Genomic DNA, 12,984 nt, shown 5'->3' with positions numbered 1-12,984 from the left:
CATTTGGTGTGTCTCTTTAAAAAAAATACACCACTTCCAGGAAGTAGTACTAAATAAAATAAATAAATCTCACAATGTGAAATCTGTTCTCCTAGACCTGTATCTCAGCACCAGCTCTGTCTGCTTGCATCCTTCATTTCACCCCTTTCCTGTGCCCACATTGAGACATTTTTGACAAAAGATGCCGTAGTTTGTCCTGTTGTGCTGCAGTTTTAGAAGAATGTTAAGGCTAAGCTAGCTATGTGATTTTATGCAAATTGTAGTTATAGTATTGCTTAAAATTTTCTAATTACAGAATTAATTACAGAAACTGTTTCATATGTAAATGCAATTAATTTTTATCATCTTCCAAGATTTAGAAATTACTTTGTACAAAGGACCATTTTATCACTTTAATAAAGGGAATTGTATGACAGTTGAAGAGTATGTACATAGACTTAAGAAAGTAGTAAAAGGTGTATTTAGCATTTTCTGTATTAATGCACATCTATAATTTTTTTCTTTCTGTTTTTAGTGCCAGAAAATGCTGAAAATGAAGGAGATGCCTTACTACAGTTCACAGCAGAATTTTCCTCAAGGTTAGAACTGCAACTTTGTATATTTGGTGGCGCAGTGGTTAAATGCCTGTACTGCAGCCATTCACTCAAAACCACAAGGTTGCGAGTTCAAGACCAGCAAAAGGGCCCAAGCTCGACTCAGGCTTGCATCCTTCCGAGGTCGCTAAAATGAGTACCCAGACTGTTGGGGGCAAATTAGCTTACTTGCTAATTAGCTTACTTGCTGTTCACCGCTATGATCTTTGGAATAGCGGTATATAAATAAAACAAATTATTATTATTATTATTATTATTATTAATTATCATTCATAAGTAGACACCTTGCAACTTTTACATAAACCATTTTGGTGTAGTTGTTTACGAACTGGTCTAGCACTGTGGGAGAGATGAGTTTGAATCCCTGCTTGGCCATGGAAATCCTCTAGGAGAGCTTGGGCAAGTCACACTCTCAGCTTCAGGGCAAGGCAAGGGCAAACCCCCTTTAATAAATTCTGCCAATAAAACCCCATTATAGGCTCGTCGTAGGATCACCATAATTGGGAAATGACTTGAAGGTACATGACAACAACATGACTGATAAAATCCTGAAATCAAACCCTACCTTTTAAAAGAGAAAACCTGTTTGTAAGTCTGAAAGGTTATCTGTTTCTGCCCATTGGAGTTCTTCAATTTTGCACTGCCCATCCATAATCCCACTGCATATGAGCACAGACTTGTGAAGTTCTAAAACGTATGTTACCTCTTTGCATTGTCTGTTCTTTAACCTTCTATGCGGAGAACAGAAGTAATGAGTGGACATTTTGAAGCTGAGCAACCCTTATTTTCTAACTTTTTTATAATAGCAAAGTTCTTTGGCCCTTCCAAGATTTGGGTATATATCTTTTCTCAGCATATATCCCAAGCTTAGAATAAGAGTCACTGACAACATTAATAATATAAAAATGGTTCTATAATTAGTTTATCAGCATATGTGTGATATGGATAGGTTGATTTGATCCAAGGTGAGCAGGAATTGGGGCATTCAGATTTCCACGAGAGGGACATGTCATGAGGTTATATAGGAAATGGGTTTCAAAATGTGTGTGATTGAGCAGTGGAGGAGGGCAGAGTAGGTGAACAGGTGCCCCCCCCCCCACAACACACAGTTCACATACCTGTTTTTAATCATTTCATTAAATCTTTTCCAATTTTCCTTCTGGGTTCTAGGTTTTCCCTGAAAACATTAAAGCTGTGGTATTTATTTGCTTTGTTTTCTTAGTCTATAGACATCCACTCACAAACTTATCCTAGTTTCTCCCCCTGTAGCAGTTTGCATAAGGATATGACTTTCATAGAAGGCATGCTGTAAATATACATATAGAGGAGCAAAAGTCATAATCAGGTCCACTGATGGTTTCCTGTCATCACTGAGCTCAGTTTGAAGTCTTCTATATAATCAAAAACAAACATGCAGAGATAGTATAGAAGGATTAAGGATCACATAAACAAAACAGTGATGTCTAGACCTGCATGCCACACAGCTTAGCCTAGGTCGGAGCACTGTTCTTAAGTGTATAGCTTCACCAACCTAGACTGGCATTCTATGTTTGAGAAAAGGTCTTTCAGAGTATGATTCCACAGTCAGGTATAGGTTTTCTGTTCTTCTTTGTGGATTCTATGGCTCGCATATATGTGTTATCTGTGCCTGCATGGTACATCGTTCAGAACCTTCTACAGCTATTACATAAGCCCTTTGGCAGTAGCATGAACTTTCCTCTTCGGACTACCTCACTTTTTCTGAAATGAGAATGTGAAATACTTTTCTAACCTCTTCCACTTCTGTTCTTCACAGGTGTGTGTGGGGTGGGGTGGGGGCAGTTTTAACATCCTGCTGAAATTCCTGCTTGGGATGTAACTAGCTGAGGCTGGGTCAGCTAAACAACATGAATTGGATACAATGGGGAGTGGGAGCACTATTTGTTCCATGTAGTCTTGTAGCTGTTTGGTCCACGCAGTTAGTGTTATCATGGGTTTTCTTAGCTTTAACTTGGAGTTGTGAAAGCTTTGTTATTCAAAGAAGAGGGAAAGTATGGGCAAACATTTGCATGTAGCACATGCAAAACAGCTCTCCTTTTGTGCCATTTGGAAGATTTCAAGAAGTGTATAGACAGCTTAAGCTTCAGTGAGTACCTAGGACTTCCTACTGTCATGAAGAGGACAAATGAATATATGAGAACATTTTTAAGTGTGGCGCAGGATAAATTTTGAGCTTTCACTCCATGCTGCAATATGAAGTTTGATTATCTAACATTCTCACTTAAAAAGAATGGCTACCCACAGTTGTAGCAATTTCAGTATCTTGAGATTTCTAAAAATATCCAGTGTCTATGTAGTATTATGAAATAGAATTGCACTTTCCTTTGCAGCACTCAGGCTGCATCTGCACTGCAAAAAATAATCCAGTTTGACACCACTAACTGTCATGACTCAACACTATGGAATTCTGGGATATGTAGTTTTGTGAGATATTTAGTCTTCTCTGTCAGAAAGTTCTGGTGCCATAACAAACTACAAATCCCAGGATTTCATATCATTGAGCCATGGCAGTTAAAGTTGTGTCAGACTGGATTACTTCTGCAGTGTGGATGCAGTCTTAGTCTGAGAGAGCATTCATTCATTCAATTTATCCTGCTTTTCTCCTGCCCAGGGGCTCCAGGCAGCTATTTTATGTTGAAATGATAAAGTCGGGTTCCTGAAAACAATAATGGTGTATGTATTTATATTGATTAACATGTTGAATATCTAAAGATTGAAAATACAGTATCAAAAATATTTCACCAATCCATGTTTGAGTATCTCTTTCCTAATGAAAATATTTTTAATTTAAACCTTTTGGTATTCAAACAGATACGGTGACTGTCATCCAGTATTTTTTATTGGATCATTAGAGGCTGCTTTTCAAGAGGCCTTCTATGGGAAAGCCAGAGATGTAAGTACATTTTAATACTCAGATGTAAACTGAACTCCTGTATAAGTATAAAAAGCCTTCCAGACTCTTCATTACACCTGTGCCAATTTTGTGATAATGTTACTTCTCCATTGGACCTTTAGTTGTATCCAGTTGATATCCCACTCTAATGGATGATTCTTTGATTGGCACAATTTTACATCAAGGAAACACGACAAAGCCATTCTTCAGCAATTCACCCATTTCCCACAGTTCCTCTAGTATTGATCAAGTAAGCTGTGTGGGGATTTAAACAGTGATTCCAGAAATGGCAAAGGGGAGTTGTGAAAAATGGCCTTGTTATGTTCCGCTGCCAGAGAGAATCAAATACAGCGCGCCCGCGCCATACGCGGGCGCGCCATACGCGGTCTTGAGCATACGCGCTCAAGCCGCGGGGCGCACGCAGGGTGGAAGGGGCGGCGCGTCCCATTCAATTGAATGGGCGCGTGCGCCTGTTGCGCGCTGCGCCGCCGCGCACGAGCCCCATTGTTTCCAATGGGGCTCGAGCATAGGCGGAATTCGCCTTACGCGGAGGGATCCGGAACAGATCCCCGTGTAAGGCGAGGACGGACTGTAGTAATCAGTTGGATACAATCCCTTAAAAATAGGCTATAGATAGCTCTGCTCACATTCCCCAAATAGCCGCTTGGTTTATTAGTCCTGTATTACAGAGTGCTTTCACAGAGCCAAAGTAGCAACACCATTAGCAGGGGCATGTGGTAAGGTGGCTGTCAATTTATATACTAGAGTTTGCAACACATGTAAAAACAAATGTAACAAACAATGTCTGTGCAGTTTCCATAAAATTAACAGTGTAGTATTATACACATTTGTCAGAAATAAGACTCATTGCACTCATTATTTAAGCCATTTGCTAGTCACCTTTCACAATCATAGTCTATCCAAAATAGCTTTCAACATGAAAACAATAACAAGCATACTAATAAAATCATATTAAATATAAACAATTTTAAGTAAAACCAATTAGTTAAATACAATTTCAGAATACTGTTAATGGGACTTTCTTACAAGATACAGTTGTATGATTGCAGTCTAAGAACTATTATATGCATCCAGAATTATTTTATTTTAATGTAATGTTACACTTCTTGATGCTTGTGATACACCTTTATATGAATTATCTAGAAACTGTTCATTAGCTTACTTGCTAATTAGCTTACTTGCTGTTCACCACTATGATCTTTGGAATAGCGGTATATAAATAAAACATATTATTATTATTATTATTATTATTATTATTATGTTTCCAAATGAATAATTCATCCCAAACTGTATACCAGGCCAGATAATCTTATTATCTGGCTTTGTTTCCAGAAAATAGAAAACTTCAAATGCCAATTAATTTTCTTAGATATTAGATAATATTATATTATCAGATAATATTAGATATTAAATTAATATGTGAAGTACCTGATTGAATAATAAATTAAACATAGCAGCTTTACTACATTATCCTATTAGCATTATCCATTGTCATATTGTACACCCTGTTTTTGTAATGAGAAGATTCATTAAAATAGATAATAGAGATTAGAAATTTTAAAATTCAAAATATATATTTTACTTCTAAATCGAAATTTGAAACCATATGTTTTAATTTGAGCTGTTTGGTGCACTTAATTTTGCCAGGGCAACAGATGAGCTTCAAGCAATAGCATTCTTAACTTGAAGTGAGAAATTGAGTTGGAAGAGTAAATAAAAACAAGATTGAAGGTTTAAATCCTCTGCTAGGCTTTTTGAACTTATATGCTCATTAAATGTTTATTGGAGTGGTGGGATTATGAAGGATTTGGGAAGCTTCATCAACTGGTATATAGTTAATCACTAAGTAAAACACTACATTTGATAAAGTGTTTCTCACGATGCCACACTCAATCCATCTTAATGAAAACCACTTCAAACTGATTTAATTTGAGAGCACTTCACAGCCAAGAGTGTGTATAGACCTTGTCCTTTTCTTGGGGAATTTTCACTGTCATCTAAGCAAAAGCACTTGGTACAAAGTCAACTTTAGCAACACAGTAAGAACTACTCTTATTTTTCCTTTGTGTGGAACACACCTAACAGTTCTTGGAATTATGAAAAAAGATGAAGACTGATTTATGTAAGGTATATAAGAACATTTTATCCAGATAGGCTTTGAGCATTTGGGCTGAGTTGCTGTTGAAGGTGGTGTAACTGATTGGGCACTTTTTAAAAATAACAACAACAACAACAACAATATATTTTATCTCTCATTAGGCATAGATATCTTTTTATTAATGGTGCTTGTTTTATTTATATATTTTAATCACCTTTTAGTCACGTTGTGTGCCTTTCTTTAACAGAATGGTGGGACAGAAGTGAAATATATTCTTAACCATTAAAATAGTGATGAATGTTAAATAAACATGATCAGGAATCATGTTTTTCATAATTACTAGGAATGTATTTCCATATGCTCTTGGAATTGTTAAGATACCATGAGTAAGAATAAACTGCATTGGATTTATTTCAAAATCCATCTGTAACTTATACCAATAAACTGGACGAGGTACAGCAATTGGAATTGGTAATAGACTTTTACTTTTATGTGTGAGTAACAACTTGCTTTCCTTTCCATTCCTTTCTTTTCCATCCATCCATCTTATCTGTCTTATTTTTTTTCCTTTCTTTCCTCTAAGATCTTTAGGATAGCATATATTGTAATCTCTCCTTGGTTTATGTTATAATATTCTTCCCTTCAGATCAATTCTATGGAATAGTTTGGCTGTAAGATGAAACTGGTGCAGTGAGCTTCATGTCTCAGAATCTATGTCTTCTGAGCTCTTGTCCAACAACCTTCACACTATACTAGAGCAGTTTTCATTTCTGGATAAAATATAGCCTGCTATTGGCTCCTTTTTAAAAGGGGGAAACCAATGTTGATTTCAGATGAGATGGTTTTAATACATCTCTAGATCTTGGTTGCTGAAGTTGAAGTAGAAGTCACTGATCAAATCTCAATTCATCTGTGAGTGAAATGGATGGCCTTAGGCGATGCAGTATCTTAAAACCTCTAGTTGTAATGAGATTTACCTTACAAAGTGGCCACCAGATTTATCAAGATAATTCTGTAAAACACTGAAAAGGTTTTCTGTGGACTCTCTTTTACTCACTCTGCATGGGTCTTTATCATCTGAGACCAAATAAAATTGACCATCTTCCTGTCCCTCAACTACAAACTGACTATGGTTATGGATGGCACCTATACATGTCCTCCTTTCAGTGAACCTATTTGGCAACAGAGAGGAATTCATTGGTGCTAGCCCTTGGTTGGATAGTAGTTTAATTCTATTGGCTGAGACAAACATCTTTTATCATGCTGATTTTGAGCCAAAAATCCCTTCCCTCGGTGGTTGTTTCTGCTTCAAATGTTTGCTGTATTTTCCCTGACCCCAAATTCCTTACCTTTGCAGTTGTCTTAAGATCAAAGAAGCTGAGCCCAAACATATAGTATAACATTTTTTCACATATACATTGTTCTGTAATTCAAAATCCTACCTTGGTACTGAGAAATATCTCAAAAAGCATTGATTTTATTGCAGTTCCAGCAATGGCACACAATTCTGATATCTGTTTAAACAGCAGCTCAGTTCTTCCAAGTCAGTGTAAAGTTATGCCCAGAGTTTGCTGAACTCCAGGAATTGGTAACTGAATGGTTTATTAGCAGTGTGGATCCCATTATGTTCATTCAAAATGATCTTATACAAAACATTTGTATTTTGGATTGAAGTTTACAGCGGGAAAATATTAAGTCCATGTTTTGTAACTTTATACTTCAAGACTTTCATTTTTAAAAGGCTAGGCTCAACTCTTTGTGCTTAATCTGTAACCGTCTTTTCAAAGCAACAACAAAACAAAAACCCACCCTTTCACCTGTTCAGCTGCTATCATTACCTTTATTCATTGCAAGATGTTTTCTTAATAAATTACTGTATTTTCTGGCGTATAAGACTACTTTTTAACCCAGGAAAATCTTCTCAAAAGTCTTATACGCCAGGTGTCATCTTATAGGGCAGGTGCTGAAACATCTGAGCCAGACTGGAGAATCTGCAGTCACCGCATATGTAACTGAAGGGCGGAGCAAGCTGCAGGTGTCCGGGACGCCCGTGGTATGGGAAAAAAGCCGTGTTTGCAATACCACTCTGATAGTCTTGGAGACAGGGAGGGCTGGGCAGGCAGGGAGAGCTAACCAATCCAAGCAGGCTTTGTATAAAACAAGTTTTCCTGCTAAGTATCTGCATGTCATAAGCATTTGAATTAAAATTACCAGATTGAAACCAAATCTGATGTTTTATTATTATTATTATTATTATTATTATTAACCTTTATTTATGAAGCGCTGTAAATTTACACAGCGCTGTACATGCAATCTTTTTAGTTAGACGGTTCCCTGCCCACGGGCTTACAATCTAAAAAGACATGACACAGAAGGAGAAGGGAGTGGTGGCGGGAAAGGGTAAGAGGTCCAGCAGTTCCTCTCAACCTCCGAGGCCTGGACCAAGGCAGATGGACTGGAGGGAGGGCTTGGCTTCAAAATGGAAGGTTAATCATTTTCCAGGGAAAATACATACTCTCAAGTAGGATAATACATATACAATACATAGCAATACAGGAAATGGATCGATAAACAGGCAACAAAAGAACATCAGATAGTAAGCGACAATTATGCAATGCCTGGGAAGGCTTTTCTGAACAGGATGGTTTTCAACTCCGTTTTGAAGCTGGTTAAAGAAGTGATGGCTCTTGCTTGTGGGGGAAGAAGGTTCCAGGAGTGAGGGGCAGCAAGTGAAAAGGGGCGAATACGGGATGGGGCAGAGGAAATCCTGGGCTGAGACAGGAACCCTTGACTACCAGAACGGAGGGCCCTGGTGGGAAGGTGAGGAGAAAGAAGGTTTGATAAGTAAGGAGGGGCCAGTCCATGGAGGGCTTTGAATGTCGACAGCAGGAGCTTATACTGAATGAGGAAAGGGAGAGGGACCCAGTGAAGGGATGCCAACACAGGAGAGATGTGGTCAGAGCAGTGGGTGGAAGTGATAATGTGTGCAGCTGAATGCTGGACAGAGATTAAAGGACGTTGGAAGAGGGGTAGTCTTATATGGCGAGTATATCCCAAACTCTATATTTTAACTGGAAAAGTTGGGGGTCGTCTTATATGCCCAGTCGTCTTATATGCAGGAAAATACGGTACTGTAATAACTATTATAATACAAATATCAGGTGCTAAACCAAATTATGACTTAATGAGGATGAACAAGTTATTATTATTATTATTATTATTAGTATTAGTATTTATACCTTGCTCTTCAGCCATAAGGCTATCAGAGCGGCTTACATTGTTTTAAATTAGACATTTCTATTAAATTAATTAAATCACAAAACTTTTCTGTTAGGTCAAAATATAAGATGCAAAATTAGTTACTGCTCAAATCTTAGGATGGAAGATTTCCTGTCGGGGAATAGTAGTGCTTAGCTTCAAGTTACTGAAATAAACAAGTGACCAGCTTGAACGACTGAGACCACACATGTTGTTTGGAGACAGGCAGCTAGAGTAGACCAGCATAATTCAATCCATATGCACACCCAGTTATCTCTCTGCATATTTAACTCAAATTTATAAAGACAGGATTAACAAATATTTACTTAGTTGTGCAATGTAAACTGTGTTGTAAGACTTTAAGTGTCTTATACTTTTTGACAGTGGTTAAATGCTGGTACTGCAGCCCCTCACTCACAAACCACAAGGTTGTGAGTTCAATCCCAGCCAGGGGCTCAGGGTCAACTCATCTTTGCATCCTTCCGAGGTCACTCAAATGAGTACCCAGCTTGTTGGGGGCAATTAGCTTACAGTTGTAAACTGCTTAGAGACTGCTTAGTGCAATATGAAGTGGTATATAAATGAAGCTGCTATTGCTATTGCTGACAAAATTCACTTGATCAATGCAAAAGAGAATCACAATGTCAGTATGTCAAAACCATGCCAGGAAGATATTCTTAGAATCATAGAGTTGGAAGAGACTACAAGGACCATCCAGTTCAACCCCCATTGAAAAACTGCATTCATTTTCAAGGGCATAGTATCTTCTGAATGAGGATCAAACAACGTAAGACAGTTCATGTTTGTCACATTTTTGGTAAAATTATTTTGTAAACGAGCCCCTAGCAGCATAGATAGCATGAGAAAGTAGATCCTTGCTCATAATGTGGAGGCTTCCGATTTCCAATAACATTTGTATCCATAACTTTAGAATCAGTCTGCTAAGCTCCCATCTAGTTTTAATTAGCTTGTTCTGATTGGGTTCAGTTCAGGTTCAGATGTAACTGAAGTTGTCTTGGTTTATTCAAGTCAGTAAAGGTTCAGTGACTAATTTAGAATATATCACTGAACTAGTTCATGTTAGAAAATGTAAATATAAACAACTTTATAATTTCCACTGCCTGTCAAACTGAGCTTATATGCTACTGTGTGATTAAATTTATTATGTACTATAAGTACTATGAAGCATTCAATTTTTTACTCACGTTTAATTGTGTATTTTAAAAGGGGGTCTCCTGGTTTTTTTCTTATGCACACTGGAAAAGTAATGTCATGCTGTAATAAACAGCAAAAGGATCCAAGGAAAATTTTGAACTCTCATTCTTTGGAGGTCGTTAAACAGAGGTTGATGGTTTGATTCCCTGGGCTGGTCCAAGAACTTTCTCTATTGAAAGTAGACTGGTTGGCTACTTTTTTCTCCCTTACCTTCTCTATCTAGCCACAATACACAATCAGCCCTACCTCCCAGTGTTTCTGATGAAGAAAGCTAGCATCAGCAGTGGCATTTTTAAGTCATGACTATTGGCATCAATACTACACAGATCATCCAGTGCCCACACTTCAACTCCAGCTTTTCCTCAGTAGAGTGAAAGAACAGCCAGCTATTGGCAGGGATGAGTAGGTTGTATAGACTTGTAAATGTGACCACATCAGGCAGCATAGGATGTGGAATATATGACCAACAGTTACAGAGCTATAGAGAAGGACTAGGCCCAACTAGGTGACCAACCAACAGAAGACTATCTGTTGCTGTTGCCAGTTTGCCATCTGAGATATCTTGGCTTATAGAATGGCTGGCATTGTGACACCCTCACACAGTCTATCCAAAATGTTTTTGCAAGTTTCATCATGGAACCAAGGTGCTCCTACCACTCTCTTTTATTCAGTAATGCACCAGCTGCCCCCACATTGCAGTGATAGAATAACAAATATAAAGTGTGCAAAACATTTCATTTAAAATTTATTTTTTAAAAATTTCAGTTCAAGCCAACAACATCATAGGGGTAAAATCCATGAGGCTTACATTCATTGTGAATAGCTAGTCTCATTTATTTCAGTGGATCTAGGTAGAAATAACAATGGATTGAGCCTTTAGTTTTTAATACTTACCAAGAGGCTTAATTATATATCATGTACAGATTATTTTCAAGGAGTTCGGGTTTTTTATCTGCTAGAAAACCATGTTCGTGTACACTACTCTGGGAATTCTGGTGGACTGAAAAGCGAAACATATTTTTAATAACAGCAAAAATGTTTTTTTTAAAAAAACAGATGGTCAGCTGAGAAATGCTGGGTTTGAATGAAGTGTGCATTCCTAAAATCAGTTTTTAAACTTTAAGCTTTGATTGTGGAAAAATGGCTGGCACTTACTCAGTTTAGGTGTTATGAAATGCAGTCTCCTCAACCTTGTACCAATTTATTGATAGGAGAAGAGTATCCATGTGATATGTCAGAATTGTTTCAATAACACCTGTCTCTAGCATAGGGGATCAAATTTGAGATTGTAGAGACCGAACTAGCTGCTCATTATTGGCCAGGACATAACTATCCTACAACTTAGAATCCCTACGCTTTTGATCTTTGTAGAGGGCAAGTCTTACATTTTTTGAACCTAAAATAATTGAATAGGATGTAAATGCTATTTTATTTTTATCTTCAGATATAATCTATCACTCTCATTCAACATATGTTGGCCTGACGACTACTACCCTTTATCATTGCCCTTTATTCTTTGATTTTTCTTAAGTCTGATAAGAAAAAATATTAGCTGCAAATATAAGATAGGAATTCATACTGGATTTAAGAATAATTTATTATTCCTACCTAGATTTGCCAACTTCCAGAAGCAATTAACTTGTCAGAATTAAGGGATATTTGCCAATATTTCTTTATAGCGGGCTTTCAAGCATATTCTGACAAATGTGAGGTAAAACAGGATCTTTTTTAAGCAAGTCTGCTGAAAGTGTGCACTGTGGAGAGAGGTCCTGCAAAAATACTGACAAATACCTAACTGCTTAACCATGGCATTATTTTTTAAATACTCTAACAGAATGTGCTGAAATATTGAGACATATCTTTTATCCTTGCCTCCCAATCTCAGCTCAACAACCAAGGTCAGATTTTTAAATCCTAAATCTCACTATGGGGCACTTGGATTTTGGAAGTTAGTTCACGTGTTTTTTAAAAAATATCTTCTCAGAATTAAATAACAGTGTCACTTCCAAATAACACTTTTTACAGATAAATGACCTTTCTGTAATCTTGTTATCTCACTTCCTCTCAACAAGGAAGATCTAAAGGAACAAAGCTCCTATTAACTTAATACTTTAAGGAAACTTCTCTGATGGGCTTCACTGACTTAAAAGCTAACCTATCCAGGACTACATACCATTTTCATTTGATGGCCTTTCCTAGTTTTTTTATTTTATTTTATTTTATTTTATTTTATTTTATTTTAATAGCTGTTTAATCCAAAGTAATTGTCTTATTTTGTGATAGCCTTATTGTTCTTTTCTTGTTTGTTTTATAGGCAGTAGTTTTGACCTCAGAATCCTTTAGATCAAATTTTACCAAACAGTTAACATAGATAACAATTCTTGATACTAAGCTTCAGACCTCCCATCTGAGATATTTGCTATATATTGCTTAATATTTTAAATGGACGTGCTATTAATCTTGATGAAGGTTTGAGGTTTGTTTTTGATAGTTTCCCCAGAGTAGCTTGCAAATCTTAAGTATTACAGTAAACTTAAAAAACAGAAAGTATTTGTAGCCAAATTGCTGGATGTAGTTTTCTATTGTGCCATATGTAACTACTACAAATTCAATCAACTGCATCCAGAAATCAAAAAATTTAGGCACCTGGATTTGGAATGCAAATGGCATTTCCATCCACAAATGGTGGTTAAATGTAAATGTCTCTGTTTACATACACTAAAGTGTGGAGACCTGCCTTGTTTTCTAGTATTTGGCCCCAGCGTCTAGCTTTAAACTGTACATATTTTGGAAAGTTCATTCACATAGAATCTTATATTTAACAGTTTCATGGGGTTGTTTCTTTGGGACGAAAGGAGTTTCTCAAG

The 12,984-nt window shown here is 37.0% G+C and overlaps 1 protein-coding gene across 1 annotated transcript in view; it reads left to right on the top strand.

Moving 5' to 3' along the window:
* Positions 1 to 12,984, top strand: part of FAF1 (Fas associated factor 1) — a 225,901-nt gene that overhangs the window by 142,620 nt on the left and 70,297 nt on the right. Inside the window, exons 11-12 of the mRNA XM_089515109.1 lie at positions 515 to 578; positions 3,444 to 3,525. Of these exons, the coding sequence (XP_089371235.1) occupies positions 515 to 578; positions 3,444 to 3,525 (146 nt within the window). The remainder of the gene's footprint in view (positions 1 to 514; positions 579 to 3,443; positions 3,526 to 12,984) is intronic.

This window comes from Sceloporus occidentalis, unplaced genomic scaffold (assembly GCF_023333645.1).
Source record: "Sceloporus occidentalis isolate IW3139 unplaced genomic scaffold, rSceOcc1.0.p SCAF_3, whole genome shotgun sequence".
In the NCBI taxonomy this organism is placed as follows: Eukaryota; Metazoa; Chordata; class Lepidosauria; order Squamata; family Phrynosomatidae; genus Sceloporus; species Sceloporus occidentalis.
Note: the sequence above shows the minus strand (reverse complement) of the source record. Positions and strands in the feature narration are given on the sequence as shown.